Here is a 21,225-nt window from a genome sequence, read left to right as displayed (position 1 = left end):
TGCATTTAAAGATAGCATAGAAGATTCAAATTTTTGTAGCTTAACAAACAATCCATATAGACTTTTTGGCACTTTGTCAAGCGTCATACTCAAAGACCTCTTTTATAATTAAACAAAAAAAAGGAAAAAAAATCAAACTTTCCACTCTTTGCAATTGAACTAATTTTCATATAGTGCTTAGGATGCTCTTATTTTCTACCAAATCCATCACAATCAAAGTAAAATTTGGTTAACTTCCATTAATACAATTAGGCAACATTCAACCTAAATGGGACCTTCATAGATTTTGTGATGCACCTAACTTTCATATATATTAGTAAATTTCATTTAAACATTTTTCTATTAGGTAGAAATATTTTTTCGTTCTGCTTTCAATAAATTGTTTTTCGTTTTGCATACTTGAGTAAATTTTTGTCTTACTGCTTAAAAACTTCATCGAGTGGGAACTAGGTAAGTAGTCAATAACTCATCAAGGCAGACTAATCGAAAAACTCTCAAAGGTGTTAAAACTAAAAGCAGGCAAACAAGCCAACCAACAAGGAAAAGAGAAGCTCTCGGGATTTGAGGAAAGCCATAAACAGCATATCGATATCCTTGGGCTAGTGCAGCTTGAGGAGAAGATAGGCAGCTCGACTACTCGAGGAAATGGCTAAAAAGGCTTAACTGAAAGGGAAAGGGTAGGGTTAGGAAGGGCCTTATCCTTAGCTTCAAGATCTCAGTTTGCACCAACCAGGATTTCAGTTCTCACCAGAAGCACGGGAGATGCCCGCTTCTAGCTCGAAAGAACTGCTCACTAGCTAGCCGCGGAATAAGCAGTCTTGGTGCTTTGAGCGTGACAATAGTCTGAATGTGCTTTCCTAGCCTTTGGCTATTCTTAATCTGATCTTGCCAGGAAAAAGGGCATCCAACCACCGAGCGATAAGAACAAGCAGGAGTTGTCCTATCTTTAACACCAGGCGTTTGACTTGACCTTCCCCAGCTCCAGGGACCCAAATTTGTCCTATTCATGAGAGCTTGCTTCGTGGAAGAAAAAGCCGAGAGACTTTAGAGGCCTCCCTTCCCGGATCTAAAAGAGGTTCCAGTAAAGGGAATTTATTATTGACCAACCTTGAAGTCTCGAAGAGGAAGAGGCCACCCACTGCCCGAATCATTGTAGCAAACCCGCTTCTCCAGCTCTCGCAAGAATTGTATGGGAGCCGTCTTCGGAGGGACTTCTCAAATGATTGTACCAGGGAATTCTACCGCACTCCGCGTAGCTATTGTTGTTGTTCCTGCAGATCCTACCCAAAGGTTCAGGCCAGATTTTGGTGGTATAGAACTTTTAAAAAGCCTAATAATAATCAAATCATATCTCTCTACTTTATTCCAAGAACAAAGAACATCACGCACTCGCAAATAATTTATTATGAATATTGTTGTTGTTGTCTTTATAATAATAATCATTGTCTTACTATCTAAATCGAATATTTTGATTATTATTTGGCTTGCGTTACAAATTATAAATGTTTGTGTTTTTCTTTAAAATTCCACATTTTGTTTTTGTGATCTTTTTCGTTAATGTTAATAAAATGTTGTTTATGGTAAGTAGTAATATTAGTTTGTTTATATATTTTATATGTATTATTTTATATATCAATTTAATTTATATTAAATTTAAATGTTTTAAAATCAAATTACAACTCAGGTACATTATTGCTAACAAAAACATGATTTAGTGAATAAAGTATATATTTCTTCTCTTGTTGGAGGTTCAGGTCCCGATCCCATATTTGTTATACTAAAAAAACAAAAAAATCCTAAATATATATATACATCAAAGAACAATAACTCAATATTTGGATCTACTGAGTAAACTTGATTCATTAAAGTACTTTAAGGAAAAAATTCAAATAAAGATTTATAGGTATAAGAAATCCATCATTTTGTTTTGTTTTAGTTAGATGATAAAATATTAAGGATGTATTGTATTGACATACAAGATTACCACTTTGAATAGAGTAATTTGTCGTTTCAAAAGGTTTTTTTTCTTTTTTAATTCATTAAATTCCTGTTAAAGAAAAATAAATAGTGGTATCGGCAGTTATTTCTTATTTCTCGTTCTATCAAATTTAAATTTAAAATGGAAAACTAATGTTTTACATGAAAAATAATTTTTAAAAATAAAATATTAAAAATAGTTATGTTATATTTAATTTTTTATTATTTATTATACATTTTGTAAGTAAAAACAATGACAAAATAACTTTTGAAGTTTGATTATGTTTTTGAAAAACAAGGAGAAATCAATTTTTTCCCTCTAAAATTGATATATAATTTTACGAATTATTCTTCGAAGAAATGAGAATTTGAAAACAATGAAAAGGCCCATTTTTCCCTCCAAAAAATGAAAACGAGAAATGATAACATATTACTAATCCGTCAGGTAATATTTATGTTTCTAGTTTCTCATTTTTCATTTTTCATTTCCTATTTTCTTTTTTTCATTTTAAACAAAAACTGGTTTTGGTACATAATTGTTTATTATTTTTGGTTATTTCTTTTTTATTGAAAAAGGAATAGAAATTAAACACGGTAAACATTTTTTATTTTTTTGTTTCTCTCATTTTAAATTAAAAAGGTAAAAGTTTATATGAAAATTAATCTTTTAATTAAATATTCAAAATTTACAATTATATATATATTAAACATATATTAATAATTTTATAAGTGAAGAATGATATAATACTATTTTTCTTTTTTATTTTTTTTTTGAAAAAATTAGAAATGGAAACATGAAACATGGAGGAAGGAACTCGATTTTGTTATTTCAAAAATTTGTACAAAATTTTGCAATGTTTCTTGAAAATGAGAAACAAGAAAATTGAGGTAGTTATATCAAAAGTGTTTGGTTAGAAATTCGAATTCTATTTATTGTTTTCAAATTCACATAATCAAATGGATTCACTTAATATGTTTGAATTATAAACTTTAAAATGCATAATTATATTAAAAAATGATAAAAACTTTAATAAATATATCATTTCATGTTATAAACTTATTTTCATTTTTTGTCAAAATTAAAATATGTAAACATAATTATAAATTATATAATATTGTAAAATAATAATTCTACAAAATTTATAAAAAAATGTTAATAAATTAATTAATATTATTTTATATTGAACTAAATATTTAGTGGGTAAGTACCACTAGTTTGTAAATATATTACTAAACACACCTTGAACAATTTTTTAAATTGAAATTCAATTTTCAAATTTGCTATCAAACATATATCTGAAAATACTGAAAACAAATAATAAAATTTTGTTTTACATTGAATTCTTTGTTTTCAGATCACCAATCAAACGCACGTTTAGATTTCTAAAAACTTAGAAACAAGAAACAACAAATGAAAAACGATAACGTACGTTACCAAACATGTCATAGCATATTCTTTTTTGTTTGTTTCAAATGGAAATAACTTTACTATATATATATATTTACCAAACGGGTCATAAAAATCTTCTTTTTTGTTTGTGTTAAACCAAATATATTTGACAAAAATGCCATCAACAAGCATGTGCTAGTTTGCCCGAGAGGTTAAGGGGGAAGACTTAAGATCTTCTGCACAGAAGTGCGCATGGGTTCGAACCCCATAGCTAGCAATTTCTTTCTTTCATTTTTTGGCACGATGGATACCTTCCTTCTGTGGCCTAATCAGACGACATTTGAGATATATATATATATATATATATTAAAATTACAACAAAAAAGGGACAAGTCCCATGTTATATGATGGAAGATAATTTAAAAGTGGCCATTTTCGAAGGGAAATCCTAACATTCAAACTTCATTGCCCAAAACTTGTAAAAAATGTTGCATAGTTTTTGACTGACTTTCTTTGTCCATTATTCTTTTTATAACCCATTTTTAAAGGTATCCCCCAACTTTCATTTAAAAGATGGGACACAAATTCTAAACATTTTTTTTCCTTTACTCATGATTCTCTTTCATGGACATTATTTGCTTTTGCTTATTGACTTGTCATGAAGAAGAAAGAAAATGAGAGAAAATGGAAAGCAAACCCCTTTTGGTGGAATTTTGGGAATTTTCCCATTCTTTTAGACTTGGAGAATAATGATATAAATGTGGAAGAAATTTTTATCAAACAAATTCAACTTAAATGCCTAAAAAGAAAGAGAGAATATATTCACTTCATAACAAGTTTGACCTAAAAAATTATAAGTTTATGAATAGCGTAGCACAATAGCCTTAAATCTTTACGAATATATTCTACCACAATGCTTAAAAATGAAAAGTGTTTAATGTTTGAATTTACACCGCTCTTAAAAATGTTTCAAAGAGTGTTTCTTAAGTAAATACGAACTAAAAGTACTCTAAAAATACTCTCAAACACCACCTTAGTTTCCACACAACCTCCAAATATGGGTAACAAACAAAACATTTTTTATTTAGAAAACCAACATTATTTTGTTAGCATATTAGAGCTCGTTTGGTAACGTTGATTTTTCTTATTTCTCCTTTCTTATTTCATATTTCTTGTTTCTCATTTCTCGTATTTATTAAAAAAAATTGTGCTTGATATAGCTTTTTTTTTTCCTTTTTATAGGGAAAAAAAACAAAAATTGTAAGAATTTATTGTTTTTGTTCTCTAACATTTTAAATAAAAAATAAAAGTTTTATATGAAAATTTTCAAATTAAATATTCAAATTATATTATGTTTGATTTATTTTTTAAATATTCATTATTATACCTTTTATAAGTCAAGAATGATAAAATAATGCTTTTAAAAATATGATTGTGTTGTTTTCAAAATTTCTGCACATGTAATATTAGAAATGTTTCTTAAAAGTGAGAAACGAGAATCATAAACAATTACCAAACATTTATGTTATTGATCCTGTTTTTCAGAACTAGAAATGAGAAGCAAGAAAAAGAAACGCTACCAAACGCAGGCCTTAAAGCAGATCGACATAAACTAAGATCTTGAAATATAAACAAAATAAAAACTTGTGAATTTTGAACCAGATAAACAATTTGTTGGAGGTGATTTTTCGTCTGATCTCGTAGCTTAGAAACAATGAATCATCATATGAATCATGACTTAGAAAAAAACCAACAACTCGGACTAGCAAAAAAGGGCCAGCTGAACTACTTTCTGACAAGTAGTTGGTTCGGTCGAGCCGACCCAAAGTCCACGCCTCGACCAAACCTCTTCAGAGGACGAGCCGACCTATATGAGCATCTACATGGGCAAACCTCTAACGGAATCTCAGACAACACGCTGCAATTCTTGCGGATGTCATAGAGTCATTGAGACACTGTCGTCGGAGGTCCTATCTGAAACTCACCCCTATAAATAAAGATCCCCACCTCATTTTCAGGTATGCAAAACTGTACTGATCTCTTGAACATAGATTGGGTAGACACTGACTTGAGCCTTGGAGCTCTTACTCCTATTTTACAGGTCCCTCACTCGCTCGTCAGCTAGTCAAGTCGTCAGTTCAAACTTTTCGACACCTCGATCATTTTCCAGATCAAATATGGTTGTAGAAAGAGAAAAAAAAACTCATAATATAGAATGTTGAAAAAAGTGAATCATTTCATGTGGGTTTGTGTTAGATTAGGGTTTGAATAGTTGCCCTAAAAACTACATGGTCTTCTCAATTTACACCTAACTTATTGAACACAACAAACAAAAAGAGCCAAAGATCCTATGGCCCCTCCCTCCCTCTCCTTTGAATAGCTCTCATCTCCTTCACAGGTTGCTGTTTGGAATAATGGAAATGGCTTTGCCCAAATCATGGGGCTTTTTACAACTTATAAATGGGACCCTTTTTCAGACAAATGGGTGTACCTTTTTTTCATTATTTTGTTTTGCAAGTCATGCATCTTTATGCATTTTTTTGTTTGAGATCCATTTATGATTTTATATGTTTCTTTAAAGTATATAATAGTAAGTTACAGAGGTCAATATGAACATAGTTTAATTAATTAATTACATTTTATATATATCCTCGATTGAGAGGTCGTGAATTCGAATCCTCGCTCATTCATGTTGTATGTTGTTGTACTGGAAAAAATTGTAAATTAGAGAGAGCGGATCAAACTTTAAAGGAGAATGTGATACATTGCTTTAGAAAGAAATTATTTGTCAAAACTCAAAACAATCAACTTTTTCCTACCAATGTTTTTGAGACATTGTTTATAGGTTAGTTAGAAAATGCATTATTTGAACACTTCGATGGGTTTTTACAATAATTTGTTTAAAGAATTATTGAGAGCAAGATGCCTTTAACGGTTCAACTATGCTCATATTGACAATTAGAATAATAATATTACTAATACAACATGACTTGCAATAGCATGATTTGATCCATTACTATATTTATCACCTAGACTTGAAAAATATTAAAGCGAGAGATTTTAGAAATAAGTCGATGCTATTAGCGATAACACTTATGATTTTTCAAACTTTTTAAATGTGGTTATTTTGTATAATTTTGTAATTAAAATTGAAGCTCATTCCACACATGTTAGGGATGGAAGCCGGAATTGAAAAACTTGTGAAATAAGTCCAATCAAGTCGGCCTGGTTGGTTTGAAGTGCATATTTGATAAGGTTTTAAATGTCGATGTTGATAGAAATATCGAAGTATCAATTTCATAGAAATATTAATGAAAATATCGATAAAATGTCGACGTCGATTGATATTTCTGAAAATGTTATATAAAAATAAAAATTCGTAAAAAATATTTAAATTAACAAATAAGCATTTAACCATTTCTAAACACATTTAAAATGATTAGTATTAATATTGCATCTTTATTAGTGATAGTCTGTTGATATTTTTCATATTTTATCTTTTGCAATACTATGAAAATGTCCATTCACCCCTCATTTTAATATCGAATTCATAAACACAAAAATATCGATGGAAATATTAACATACCGACCTTGAAATTTGATCCATCAATTCATAAGTGTTGGTTGGCTTAGTGACTAGCTAATTTTATGGGTTCGAGTCGTAGGAAGAAACAAATTTTCAAGAAGAAACTAAAATAAAAAAGAAAGAATAAAAAAACAATAAAATAAAAAGTAGTTAACTAATCTTAAAGATCAGTTATAACTAACAAACTTAAAAATGAGATTGTTCTCCAAACTTTGATAATTCTGCACACAAGTACAGAATATTGAACTTCTTCACAGTGAATCCATTAAAGCCAACAACATTAAAATCCTAATTTTATTGTATTTTTTTGCTCAAAATATTTATTGCCAAATCTTTTAGTAGGAAAAAAAAGGGTGTTTTTGCAGAGCCATTTTCATCAGATTCTCCACTTCAAATTTAGCATCTCAATGCCAAAAGCAAGTAAAGATTGATTCACCTCTCTCAAAAACCCCAATTTCCCTTTTCATAAAAATCAACGTAGAAACAAATCCAATTAAAAAAAGAAAAAAAAAATCCAAAAAAATAGAGCTTTAAGCCTCTCTTCATTATTCTGTTTCTTTAGCCTTTTTGAATGATTTTCAAGCCTATACCACCATCATCATCATCAACCACTCTATAAAGAGAAAAATAGAAATTTTACAGAAAGTCTTTTCTTCCGCGAAGAGAGAAATTGTCGGGAGAACTAGAACATCATGGCTTACGATTCTATGCTGCTCGAAATACAAGAGAGAATTTTTAACCATTGAACCCATTTTTCCAAAGATATAGAATTAGAACCTCTAACTGTGAGGTAATTATAACTCACGTAGATAACATGAACATAGCTAGTACTAATTGACATCTATTCTTTTTTGAGGTGGAAGGTTTGAACTCCAGTTATTAAAAATGATGATAAGTGCATTGTTCAATTGGTCAAAACTTTACTTACCTTTCTTATATTTGAATTGAAACAGATTATTTTAGTGCAACCAAGGTGGGAATGAAAAATTGAATCTACGGAAGAATAAAAGGTCTTAACCGATGACATTTTTGTAGTTTTTAAGGTGATCCAAATTACGCATTTTTTGCTTTTATCTCATCTTAAAAAAGAATTATACCCAAAATTCAAAGCACAAAAATCAACCCAAAAAATGAAAAGAAAAGAAAAGAAAGAAACCTTCTTATGAACTGATCTTACTTGCATAGATCAACAATGAAAAATCTACATTTTTTTTATTGTCTTTCTCAATTGGCAGCTTCTCCTCCTCCAACCACAGCCTACTCTCCAACCCACTCCTCCTCCTAAACATGAACACAGCGAATCCATTAATGGCGGTCCCAAAGAACCAGTCATGAACATCCCACAGCAAATCCACCAAAAACCCATCAACAAAAATGCTCTGATTTCCTCTGAAATTCCACTCCAATCTCTTCACTCGAATCACCGCCTTCTTATCGATCCACACCCACAACCCCGGCTGCTGCTGCCGCTTCTTTTTGGCCCCTTCTTCTTCTTCTCCGCTGCACTTGATCAAGATCTCATGGGAGACCCCATTTTCGCAGAACTTAGCGTTGGTCGAAAACAGAGTATTTCCAGAGCAATGCTCTGTTCTGGAGACCAGCGAGGTTTTTCGAGCTTCTGGGTCGGCGGCCATGGCGGATTTCGAATTGGGGGCGCGAAGGGAGGTGGGAATTTCGCCCAAAACGAGAGCGATTTCGGAATCGACGGTGATGAGAACGTAGAATCCGGAAATGGGTTCGGGGCCGATGTCGTATTGGACGGCGGAGAGATCCCAGAGGATTTCGATTTTGGAGCTGTGGGAGTCGTAGGATTTGGAGCCTCTGTTTTTCTTGAAGAATCGGGCGGCGGAGGTGTCGAGCTTGAAGGAAATGGCGGAGGGGTGGTGGAAATTGACGGTGAGGCTCTGAGCAGAGTGGGATTTGGCCCAGGTGACGGAAATCGTACGGGCGGCGGAGAGAGTGGTGGCGTAGAGGCTGGTCACGGCGGTCTGGACGGAGGGAGGCGGTGGAGAGACGACGGCGGCGGCGGCGGCATTTGAGTAGGTGGAGCAGGAGGGGTGGGAGATGTTGACGGCGTTCTCGCTGAAGCAGGAAACGAAGTCTCTCATTCTAGAGAGAGAGAGATCTGGGAATTTTTCAGTGAGAGGAGAGAGAGAGGAGTGTTTGTTTCTTGGGAATTTATGGCAAGAAAATGGATGGGAAAATTGAGACCCGTTTTGGGAATTATAAAAAGGAATCTCTCTCCTCGGAGATTTTAGAGAGAGAGAGAGTTTTTTTTTTTTTTTTTGAGAGTTAATGAGATGATCATGGGTGCTTTTAATTCCCTTTTCCCCTCAAGGTTGAATGATTGTTATTGGAAATAAAAAACATAATTTTTTAAAAGAAAAATACTTCGTCTTTAACACTTAAACATCAATTTTTAACAAACATAATTCAAGAATTTTAATATATAATATAAAATTTAAAATCTTACCCAAAAAAATATTATAATTCAAATCAAACTTAAACTAACGTATGAAATAAAATAAAATAAAATTTATGCTATGCAGTAACATTATTTAATCTGATCAATTACAGTAAATGTAAATATACGGACGGTTATTTTTTTAATTTAAAAGGTGAAAAGTTGGCATCTGTTTTTTAATGGGCAATCATTGTTTACAAAGCTTTGATTAGTGGGCAAAATTCAACTACTAAACATAAAAAGAGAGAGATTTGACTTTGATTTTGGTGAGTGAGGACCAATGAGAGAGGGGCAAGTGTGATGAGAAAAGTCTGTAAAAAGTGTTTGGCAAGAGAGAGTTTGGGTGAGAAAGTGAGAAAAATTTTTATGAACATATTTGTTGAGTTGTTGTGGATAATTATGACCCCACAAAATAAATAGGAAAGTGTGGTGTAGATTACCAACTCCCACCCCAACCCCAACACATCAATATATGATTAAAACCAAACCCATAAATTGTCAAAAAAAAAAAGAAAAAAAGAAACCCATAAATATACCATAACTGTTTTCCTTTTTTTTTTTTTGGACTTTTTTTTTTTGGAATACTAAAAAATAAAAAAATGGGGAAAGATGTGTGAAGTATTTTAATGTCTTTTCCTTCTTTACAGCCTTCATTACAATGTGTCATGTGGTTGCAGTTGGGAACAAAGGCAGAGCATTAAAACCAACAACACTGTTTTTTTTTTTTTTTTTGAGTCAACGAAAACCTACCATAAATCATTCATTTTAAAGATGGTGTTAAGAATATATTAAAAAGAAATTGAATTTGATATAGTAATTTAGCATAACATGAGGCTCGTGTTGAAACCGATGATGCATTGTCGTTTTTTTACCAAATTTGTTTATGAGTTACAACGATTGAATCGTTATATGATAAAATTGACAAGTATAGAGACTAAATTGTTCTTTGTTGAAGACATATGTCAATTACTACTGAAATTTGCTTGCTTTAACGAGACTAAATTGTTATATAAAGGATAAATTGTTACCAATCTAAAAATAAAATAAATTAAATTATTACAAACTAAAGTTTAGTGACTAGATCATAATGGATCAACACATGTTTTGTAACATTGATATTGACAAAACAATTTTCTTTGGTTGTGGGTTATTTATATATGAGGGAAATATTAAGAATATATTAGAAAATTAATAATAAGTTTACCTTTTCAATTTAACGTAGCATATCGAAGAAGAGTCATTATGTTAAAAATATATATATTAATTTAGCTAAAAAAATTAATTAGAGAGAAAATGATACAGAAAAAGTTTGAACACAATATTACTCTTCTTCTGAAATACTTCGTCAAAATTTAAGTGGATAGAATAAGATAAACTTATCATTATTTTTCTAATATATTCTTAATATTTCCCTCATTTATAGGTAACTCGAGAAATTAATTAGCACGAGATCTAGCAAAATTGATGTGTCAATATCAAAATTAGAAAATAGTACTTTCTTAAAAGTAAAGATTTAGTCTAACATTAAATAATTATCATTTTTACTCAAAATCTATAGCATGTATAGAAAGGCTATAATGGGAGGAAACATTTGGTGATTTCCCTTAATGCCCCTCTAGCTTGCTTTCAAAGTCAAATGTATCCTTTATTTTTAATTCCCACTTGGTATATTTGTTAATGTCTATTAAATAAATATTTTTGTAATAAACTTATAAGTTTAAACCATTAGGATTGTGATGACCTAAGAGGTTTTCTAATGGTTAACCTTATATACAAATTAAAATGAGATATTATTTCCTACATATATGCAATTTTACTTTTTCTTTTTTAGGAAATTCTACTCATATTTTGTGTTTAATATTTTTAATTAATGTAGTTCATATTCAATTGAGTATGTTGTATATCTACAAGATAATTCAACTTACCACATATAGATTCATATATTTATGAATTACCAATACAAGTAAAAAATAATCAAGAAATTTCTTATGGGTACAACACTGAAAAATGGAAATTTATTGATATATTGACGGGTGTCCCTATCAACAATTATCTAGTAGAAGATGATATTATAGATCTGGAAAAAAATCCAGATAGAAAATATTTTGATTGGAGAATGCTGCATTTTTGTCTTAAAAATAAGGCCGATATTGGAGCCTGGATCAATATTGAGGCTGACACGAACAGTAATAAAAATACTAAAACTGAGTTTAATAATTTTCAAATAATTGAAAAAATCGATAGCATTGATAAAAACAAAATTTTATATCAATCTAAGTATAAGACTTATCTCATTGACTAAAAGATCAGAAGTTTGAATATCATCGACCAAAAGTCATCTCAAACTCACTCTGCATAATAATTAATTCAAAATCAGTGAATTTACTATTATGTGATATGATCTAGCTACTTATACATCACATTCAACCTAAGCATCAGTACATTAGTTAATTAACTCCTTTAGCAATGGTAAGTTTAGATCTTCGCCAATTATCTAAACGACAATATTTTCCAAAAATAACTAGTCATATATCATTGGCATAAAGATATAAAAGATCCAATAAGTATGTTAGTATCTTATTTCCTAGCGTACTGATGAGTTTACAGTTACAACTAAGACGACAGACTATAACCGAGTCAAGTACAGGGGTAAAAAGGTAATACATATATATATATATATATATATATATATATATATTTCATTTCAAAAGATGAAAGAGTAGTTAATGAGTTGGAAGAGATTGTACAACAAAGGCATGTTCTTTGTTGAAAGAAAGGCAAGTAGGGTTGGTATTTCTTTAGGGCATGTTGTTCCATTATTATCACCAAACTTCAATTACTAGTTTATTGGACAAGGGAAGCTTGCAAGTTCATGTCCCATTCTGCCCCTCCAAAATTTAAACTCCCAAATTTCTCCCCACAACAATAATAATGTCTGCACATTTCCTATTTATAACCTCTCACCCCACAAACTTAGAGTTCTCACATTAAATCGAACATGACTCAATTGGTTAAGACGTCTATTTCCGACTAAAAAATTGTAAGTTTGAATCGCCACTCCAACGTAGAGATCTCTCTTTCTTCTGCCTTCCTACGAAATTAACCAATTAACTGACATTATTTACTAATAATTTTTAAAAAATCAGGTTTTCATAAAATTATAAGTTTTTGGTTAATTATGTTATGTGTCATGATCTCCATATGAGAACTTGTTCGAGTAAGGTCCATATAGTGTATGAAGGACCACTATGAAAAATGTCGTCATTCAATGTGACTTCGTTTTGCCACGTATGGTATCAAGTCCAAGTCTCTCAAATTTATTTCGGGTGTTTGGACTAGCTAGCAACGCTTTGTGATCTTACTAAAACTAGACTACCAAGTATCTACCCTTACATCTAGCTAGTAGGTCGAGGCTAGCTATATGTTGTGCTAGTAGTTTCATATACCTTAGATTAAAGTGATTTAAAAATAGTCTACTTAGCTAGAGAATTAAGATAAAATTATTTTTTTTTTTGTTTTGAAAATTTGGCCTTAAATGTACAATAGTAAGTGCAATATATATATATAACAATGTTTCAATACTTTATTCCAAATTCATATATATAACAATGTAAGAAAAATCATTTATGCGAATTTAAACTATGCAACATGTGATTGCTCATAATTAGAATTATTTTTCTTGAAACATAAGGAAAGTGATTAAACCCAAAGGAGAGAATGGTGAAAGAAAACTATAATGGAGTAATTCCTAATTTCTTTTTCCTTTTATATCCAAACTTTAATTTAAAGATTAATAAAGCTGTGTACCCAAAAAGTCATTTTAGTTTATTTAAATTCCAAGTGTGAGGGAAATAACAAAAATTGAAAGAATAAAATTTCTCAAAAGTTTATTCTCTCTCTATCTATGTGCCTTGGATAATACCAAGAAATTCTTTGCAACTGAGTGAGTGAATCAAAATATATATATATATATATATTTAAAAAGCAACTTTACAAAAGAAAGCATTTCAGATTACCAATTCTATAATACATTATTGTTTACAATTCAAAAACCATAAATATATTTTATTAAATGATAAAAGACTCAATTATAACTTAATTTCTAAATTTTGAGTATTATTGAAGATTTAAATGGTATATTTGAATTTCACATTAATTATTGTTATTAACATCATCGACAGAATAATGATGTGACATGTTCATTTGGATAAATTTTGATTTAGTTGGTACGATGTGCCAGATAGATAGATAGATAGATATGTATTACTAAGCACGTCATGTTAATAATTTGTTGATGATATTAACGACAAGGATTAAATGATAATTAAAATATAATATAATCAAACGTTTAGAATTATAATCAAGACATTTTAGACAACTAAATAGACACAATATTCTTAAATTTATAACGTAAGGTATAATATAATATACTTCTAAATATGCCATTACTTTTATATTTTTACAAAATTAACTCATTAGGGCAGTTTTTTAAACGTTACATTATGTCATGATTAGTTTTTTATTTTTTGCATTTCGTTATTTTTTAAATTTGAAAATGTGCTTACAATAAAGTATCATAATTTTAGTTTACTAGTTTTATAATTCTCTCAATTCGGGTATAAAATGACCAACTCATATCATAAGAGATGACTTCCAAATAACTTTTTTTTAAGTTCTATATGTTTGTTTATAAATAAAACATAAATATTAAAAGTTTTAAAATTGTCACAAGATGATAATAATAATTAAGGTGAAATCGTCTCATTTCCGTACTTTCAACTTTTATTCATTCTAGTCGCTATATTTTGAAAGCATTTATTTTGCTAACTGAATTTTTAAAAAAGGACCACAGTTTTGGCCGTCAAGTGCGTAGCGCTAGCATTATCACAGTGCAGGATAAATCGATAGCGAAATGGCACCTCCCGATCGCGTAACAAGTAAGAAAGCCATAAAAGTTCAGAGGAAGTAAGGGCGAGTACCTTGTACTCTGTTTCGGCACTAGACCTGGAAAGAGTCGGTTGCTTTTTAGAAACCCAAGTCAGTAGGTTTTTTCCGAGAAATACGCGGAAGCCAGTAGTGGACCGTCTGCTATCGGGACAGCCAGCCCAGTCGGCATCGGAGAATGCAAAGAAGGTGGTTTTATTTCAATCGTGATTTTAACATGACACTTCACTCACTACCTCAGTTAATTTTGTCTTTCTTTGATAAAAATTAATTCGATCTTAATAAAACTCCTCCGAATGAAATTCAACTTGATTTAAAGAGAGGGTGAATTAGTCACTATAATAAAAAACATAGATTTATCTACGTTAAAATATTTCGATTTCTGAAAATGTGGGTATGAAATCAATAGGTGAACTAATATTTATTTCTCCGACTTTAATATGCAAAATAACATTAGATTTTACCAATCATCTTATTAAAATACTTGAAAATGTTGTTTTAAAAAATCCCAACAGAAGCTTCTTTCATATTTCCATATAGTCAAAACATTCACTAGCCAATATAAAAATCCATCCACTGAACTCAAAATAATAATAATTAAATTAAAAAAAAAACATCCATATTCATATTAAAAAAAATTATGTAGAGAGAGAGATATTAACTTCTTAATTAAACCATGTGCAAGTTTCAGTCTTCCAAAGAGACTCTCTATTTAATGTTAAAAGAAAATTTACAAAATTTTTAAATGATTATTTAAAGTCAATGAAATTGGTCTCTTTTTTAAAATGAAATAAACTCAGAGTATTTATAATTTTGGTTTGTTCTTGGAACTGTGTGAAATCAATTTAATTTTATTTAATAAAGTTGACCCATGAGAATGACACTTAAAATTCTCAATAGTTATCATTTTCCTTCCAAATGTCATAACTCAGATCTGGTCCACACATTAAAGTTGTATTAATAACTATACAGGTTTTTTTGTTTTACTATTATTTATAACTAATAAATACTTATTTTTTATTTTACTTGCTTAGTATATTTGATACAATTTTCTTCATGGAGTCGTGGTCAATTTTTAGTAATCACGATATTTGAATTTGAGAAATTACACTTTTCATTTTTTCCAAATATATAATAAGTTTGAACTTCTGTTTTATATTACATTTGGCTCCGACTTGAATTATACTATTTTTTTTTAATTTTAAATGCTTTGCTAACTCTAGAAAGAGATTGATTTTAGTATTAAAGAAAGACATTTATTTTAAATTTAAATATTATTTAGATCCATATATATATATGTACTTTTGGTTTTGGTTATTTTGGTATGACACATGTCTACTTTCAACTTTTAAATATTTTAGTTTTTGAATTTTCATTTGATCCATTTATTTTTATTTTTAATTCATTTGTTTCAATCATAATTTTAGTATTAAATTTCTTGAAATGTAATTATAAATTTATATTAAAAAATTTCTATGGTATATAAAGAGACCAAATTAGATATTTTTTAAAAAACTATTTTTATTTTATACTTTAAAAAATCAAACCAACTAACAATAATAGTTGAACAAACGATTCAATTCATCATTATTTTTCCGTTTTCGAAATTGACTTGGATTACTAATTGGTTAGAAAAATATAATAACTGTTATTTTAAAAAGAAAAGCTCAAAGTAAAACAGTCCAATTTGAAGCCGTACGTTGTATATTTTCAAACAAATACTTCTTCTTTTTTTTTTCTTGGTTGAATCTTAATTCTTAACAAATCATTTTGATTTCTCTAGAAATTTTGTCATAAAAATGCTTACTAACAATTTCAAATTGAAAATCAACAAATGCTGAACGTCAACAAGCTTTCAAACGCAGCCTTTTCTTCTCTTCTTGTCTTTGTTCGAGATTAGTAAACCAATTCTTGAAAATAAAACATCAAAAATAAGCTATAATTGTTTATTTGAAATTTTAAAATCTCCAACTATGTTTAATTAAAACACTAAAAAAAATTTCACTTTCCTTAAGTTTAAATTTACAAAATAATTTACTGTATTCGTCAGATTACATATATTTCTACTGAATTCAACCCGAAATCAAGAAGCAGTGGTTTTTAAGAAATAAAAAAGGATTTCAAAAATTTTTTCGAATGTAACGTAACACAACTAAGAAATACGAAAACTTTTAGATTCATAAGTATCTCTCCAGCCCTAATTTCTTACCACAACACAACAAAAAAAATGCAGGTAATTCTCATCCCTATGTTCGTCCGACGAGCACCGATATCTAATTTGAATATGTTTACGATCTAATCTTGACATTAAGCCATCAGCAAGATCAGAAAATAGTTGTATCACTAACCTGGTTGGAGTTTGGCCAATTGGGGGTGTCATCACCTGGGGCTTGATAAAAACAAGACTAGCAAAATTGGCTGCTTAATGTAACATAAATATACTTATATGAGTACAATCAATTCAAGGAACCAAAGAAACCATGTCTTCATAATCAACAGCAGAAGACGTTATGAAGTGAATCTGGAAATCTAATACACAAGAAGAAAACCCTGCATCTCTATAAGCGTTTGGTGCTAGATGGGGCTGAGATAGTTCACAAATCTACCTGTTATCAAGTCCGAGAAAAGGGGTCAAAGCATGGTCATGGTTCATAACATTGGCCTATTTTTATCTGTCTCACTAGACATGTACCCAAAAAATTAAATTAACAACTGATTATGTAGCTAGGAACCATGGTCAAGGTCACACTACCAGATAGTAGTTGCAAGATTCATGTATCACAGGAAGAAAAGCATAATATCCTTCACTATTTTGTCCATCTGTTCACCTCTTTTGAAATTTGTTAGTCTGGCCTAATCTTATTCCGAGATTCTAATCCACTTTTATCATACGGATTGATTACCACATCTTATAATAGGCCCATGCCTCGAATTTAAGCAATGCTATATGGCAATGGAAAACATACGGTGCTCTGAAATAAAAGAGCAATAACAGAGTGTGGTATGAGTTGGGGCAGCGGTAACACTTTCAGATATGAGACCCCTGAATCTAATATTAAAACATATACGAGTGTCATTGTTTCAAATTAGTTTTAAGCTTGTACATTCTTGCCTGAAATCTGGTGATCAAAACTCAATCCTAATGAAGTTAGCCCATTTTCTAGGTTTCTACTCATGAGAAGATGAACATGAACTATCATACTCAAATAAGACACTCTTGCTTCCAACCTTAATTGTGATCATTTCTCGTGTATTTCATTTAGCTTGGTTCTGATGATATAAATTTTCTCAGATACAGCATTTATCAGGCCTCTCTCATCCAAATTGGGTGCTGTTTGGAAATAGTCTCCTTTCAAGTTCAGTTGCCACAAATAACGAAAAGAATGATAGCTATTTTTTAAGAAGTTTGAATGGAAGTAGACACTTCTAAGACAGAGCAAAAAAGAACGTTGGTTGAAGCAACAGAAATTACTTTGTGCATTTCGTTAGGCTTCATTTATCTAAGGCGTTTGGGAATTGTAACCCTTTTGTGGTAGTTGACAGGTACAATTTGGAAGGAGTACAGAATAATTTAAATTTTGAGATTCTTCTAGTTCCCTCTTCCGTATTTAATTTTATGGGGATAGTTTATTTTTGGTTTCATTTCTCCTTGCAACAGACTTATGTTTAAGTTGGCTTATCATAATTAGATGATGTGTCCAACATTCTCCCATCACTTTATATAAATAAGTAAAATAGCATTCTTTTTGTGTCTGACAGAGTTAGTCTCAAGAGTCAAGAAAAGATTTGTGTTCAGTGCCCATCAGTCATCACGCAGGTGGAATTCGGGAAGCTTTGAAGGAGATGAAGAATCATGAGTTTCCATCAGGCCGGGAAGATAAACATCTATTCTGTGGATCCTTCTTAGTGAACTCACACAAAGTAATTCATTTGGACTAACTTCAAGAGTTATTCTAAAGGTCATACAACACAAGTAACCTTAAGATCTCATGACAATTGACCATCGTACTCCCCAAAGAACACCCACCAATTTTATTCTTGAACCACTTTCCTCTAGTTTATTACAGATTCAATACATGATAAACATTTCTCAGGGCATAATTCCCTCACATCCAGGTTGCTGAATATAATCATGATCAGATTGTAGACAATTCGGTCTAATCCTGACAGCTCCTAACTTCCCCTTATAGAACTCACAATTGAACAATTCATCTCTTGCACTGTTCCCATATCTTGATTTCAATCCCAAAAATTAAATTCAACGTTTCAGCTAACTGAACAGTAGTAAATAGCTATGGAGTTCTGTTAGAATAGGTCATAAGGAACTATTTGGCTGCACCTGCATATATTCTAAGGAACTATTTCTACAATTAAGATGGTCGAGTACTACTCAAATTTGATGCGAATGAAGCCAATTCAAAAAACAACAGCACTGATGAGGAAGCAAGAAACATACGAACACTGACCTTCTACGGAGGCGCTGGCTTCGGCGGGCAGCTCAGAAACAAGGCAAGCGGAGGCAATTGCGCTGTGAACAGGTCGAAGGGAGCTCAATTCTCGTCGCAACAACCTAAACGATCACATCACATCACATCAGAATGAAATACAGAGGGACGAAAGTAGGTAGTAACTCGAAATCAGGCAGCAACCTTAGAGAGTGAGTAGGGGAAATTGAAGTCCTCCGAGGAACGAAACTTGAGCGGAGCGAGGGAAGGACCGATGAAACGGAGACATTTCGGGCGGCGGAACTGGTGGATATTCTACAAATTGCTCGCAGACACGAGGATCTTAGTGCAACTGAAGCTGAAGCTGCCATTTCCGACTGTGAATTCGCTCACTGGAACCCTAAAACCTCCCCAAAATCCCCAAATCACTGGTAAACTTGAAACAGAAAATTGGTTTGGATCTTGGATCTTGGATCTTGGATTTTCAGAAGGGAAGCCCATCCCCATAGCCATAGCCTAATGGCCTCAAATATTTGTGAGATGAATTCCATTGGGCCTCTACTTGTAAAACATGAGTTTATGTTCCATTCCCTTTGGGTCATAATTTTTTCAAAAAAAAAATATATATATATATATAGGTCGGATTTCTATATTTTCAGCTTTAGTTTATTTTGGTTTGTACTCCCGACTTTGGTTTATTTTAGTTTATGTATTTTCAAAATGTTCGTTTTGGTTCTTGTGCTTTTAAAACGTGACCATTTTGACCCCTTAATTGTATTTTTAATCTCATTTTTTTCTATCAAAATTTTAACATGACACTATACTCAATATATTTCTTGTAATGTAACTAAAATTTTATATTAAAAGATTTATGTTATGTATAAAATTTATGTTAAAATTGTGTAAATAAGGACTGAAATAGTCATTTTTGTCGCTATATCCTTGTGGTATCTTTTATCGTTATAGTCAATTCAACAAATAACACAATGGTTTAATTTTGTATTAGTTGAATGTTCAAACAACCAGACTTTTCTCATTTGCAATTCACAATGTGATAGGAGATTTTCGTCCCATGTGATTTGACATCCACACTTGTAAATATATAATTTCTACCAAGAATAATATAGAAAAAATATATAATTTATGTCATGGGTGTCACCTAAATGCAAGGACAAACGACGTGGGTGGATCAAATTTATTGGGCTAGACCACCCAACCCGAGTCGGCCCATTTGAGCCAACACAAGGAGAGCCCTGAAACTCAAGGTACATTCTACACGACCTACGTTTTGCTATTCTTTAATTATCTAACGTAGGCATCAAAGTGTGTTGAACTTAACACCACACCGTTGTACAAGTATTCATCAGAACATTCAACATCGAAAAATGAGAGAAAACCAACCTCCCGAACACACCCTACTAGTAAGTTTACAGAGAAAAAATTGACATGTCATGTCAGAGACATAACAAAAAAAAATAGTAAATGTTGGTTACATATAACATAAAGTAGAGAGGGGTTGAAGTTAAAATGAAAGGTTGAAATTTTAATGTTTTTGACATTTTAAAGAGAGAATCAAATGAACAATGTCACAAAGCCATGCATTACCATATGCTCTAAATTTGACCAAGCTGCAACTCCAACCCCCAATTACTTTTTCAGCCTTTCTTGCCCCCTTCTTAATTATTGCATATGTCACCTTCTATCTAACAAAACAAAATCATCCCTTTCGAGCATTCGGGCCGGTTTATAAGTACCTCGATTAATCTTACAGTACAACCACCTGATTTTACAACATTTGGTGTCAAGAAATATATAGGAATTAATTCCAAAGGTACATAACAAAAAAGAACAATAACAAAAAGTTGTCATTTAAAATGTTAAGTTTGTGATTAATAAGTTTCTAAACTTTAAAAATATTTAAAACTATTAATTTTATGTCTAATAAGTTCTCACACTTTAAAAGTTGTCTAATAGATTCTTACCATTTCAAATTCGTGCCTAATAGTCTTTGACCTCTTCGACAATTTCTAAAATTTATAGACCTATTAGACACAAAATTGAAAGTCTAGGATTCTAATAGACACAAAATTTAATTTAGATTTATCAAATACTTTTAAAATTCATGGATCTGTTAGACACAAAATTAAAATTTTAGGAACTTATTTGGATAGTCTTTTAATTGTAGGGATCTGTTAGAGGGATCTGTTAGACACAAATGTAAAAGTTTGTGGACTAAAACGGTAAGTTAACAAAAAAAAAGCAACATATTTTGGTAATATTTTTTAAAAGTAAGGGTGTTTCTCATGATATTACAATAGGTAAATATATGTTTTAGTCCACGATATTTAGGTGCTTTTTCAATTTAGTCTCCATCATTTCGATCCGGTTTTGGTTTTCAATTTTTTTAAATTATGACAAT

General features: G+C 30.9%; 2 protein-coding genes and 1 non-coding gene across 3 annotated transcripts; 1 reads left to right on the top strand and 2 right to left on the bottom strand.

Moving 5' to 3' along the window:
- The first annotated feature begins 3,561 nt into the window (after nt 1-3,561).
- On the top strand, nt 3,562-3,644 carry TRNAL-UAA (transfer RNA leucine (anticodon UAA)). Its single transcript has one exon. It is a non-coding gene; the product is annotated as a tRNA-Leu (tRNA).
- A 4,451-nt stretch (nt 3,645-8,095) lies between these two features.
- LOC148212466 (DUF868 family protein (DUF868)) lies at nt 8,096-9,232 on the bottom strand. Its single transcript, XM_088121868.1, has one exon. The coding sequence runs from the start codon at nt 9,059-9,061 to the stop codon at nt 8,114-8,116; it is 948 nt and encodes a 315-aa protein (XP_087977994.1). The 5' UTR covers nt 9,062-9,232; the 3' UTR covers nt 8,096-8,113.
- A 7,535-nt stretch (nt 9,233-16,767) lies between these two features.
- LOC111020511 (PPR containing protein) lies at nt 16,768-19,258 on the bottom strand. The gene is made up of 3 exons (XM_022297196.2): nt 19,011-19,258; nt 18,828-18,931; nt 16,768-16,967 (listed from the first exon to the last, which is right to left on the bottom strand). Exons 1-3 carry the CDS (start codon nt 19,175-19,177, stop codon nt 16,936-16,938), a joined length of 303 nt encoding a protein of 100 aa, XP_022152888.1. The 5' UTR covers nt 19,178-19,258; the 3' UTR covers nt 16,768-16,935.
- Nucleotides 19,259-21,225: the final 1,967 nt, after the last annotated feature.

The sequence above is a fragment of the Momordica charantia genome, assembly GCF_013281855.1.
Source record: "Momordica charantia cultivar OHB3-1 chromosome 3 unlocalized genomic scaffold, Mcharantia_2.0 BLBB01000003.1, whole genome shotgun sequence".
Lineage (NCBI taxonomy): Eukaryota > Viridiplantae > Streptophyta > Magnoliopsida > Cucurbitales > Cucurbitaceae > Momordica > Momordica charantia.
The sequence above is the reverse complement of the archived record's forward strand: the minus strand, read 5'-3'. Positions and strand labels throughout refer to the sequence as shown.

What these genes read in the sequence shown, in the direction of transcription:
- LOC148212466 (XM_088121868.1), bottom strand. Translation starts at nt 9,061, where the DNA reads ATGAGAGACTTCGTTTCCTGCTTCAGCGAGAACGCCGTCAACATCTCC.
- LOC111020511 (XM_022297196.2), bottom strand. Translation starts at nt 19,177, where the DNA reads ATGGCAGCTTCAGCTTCAGTTGCACTAAGATCCTCGTGTCTGCGAGCA. An exon ending in TCCCCTACTCACTCTCTAAG is followed by an intron (nt 18,932 to 19,010) that starts GTTGCTGCCTGA and finishes GTGATCGTTTAG; the next exon opens with GTTGTTGCGACGAGAATTGA. An exon ending in AGCCAGCGCCTCCGTAGAAG is followed by an intron (nt 16,968 to 18,827) that starts GTCAGTGTTCGT and finishes ACTTGATAACAG; the next exon opens with GTAGATTTGTGAACTATCTC.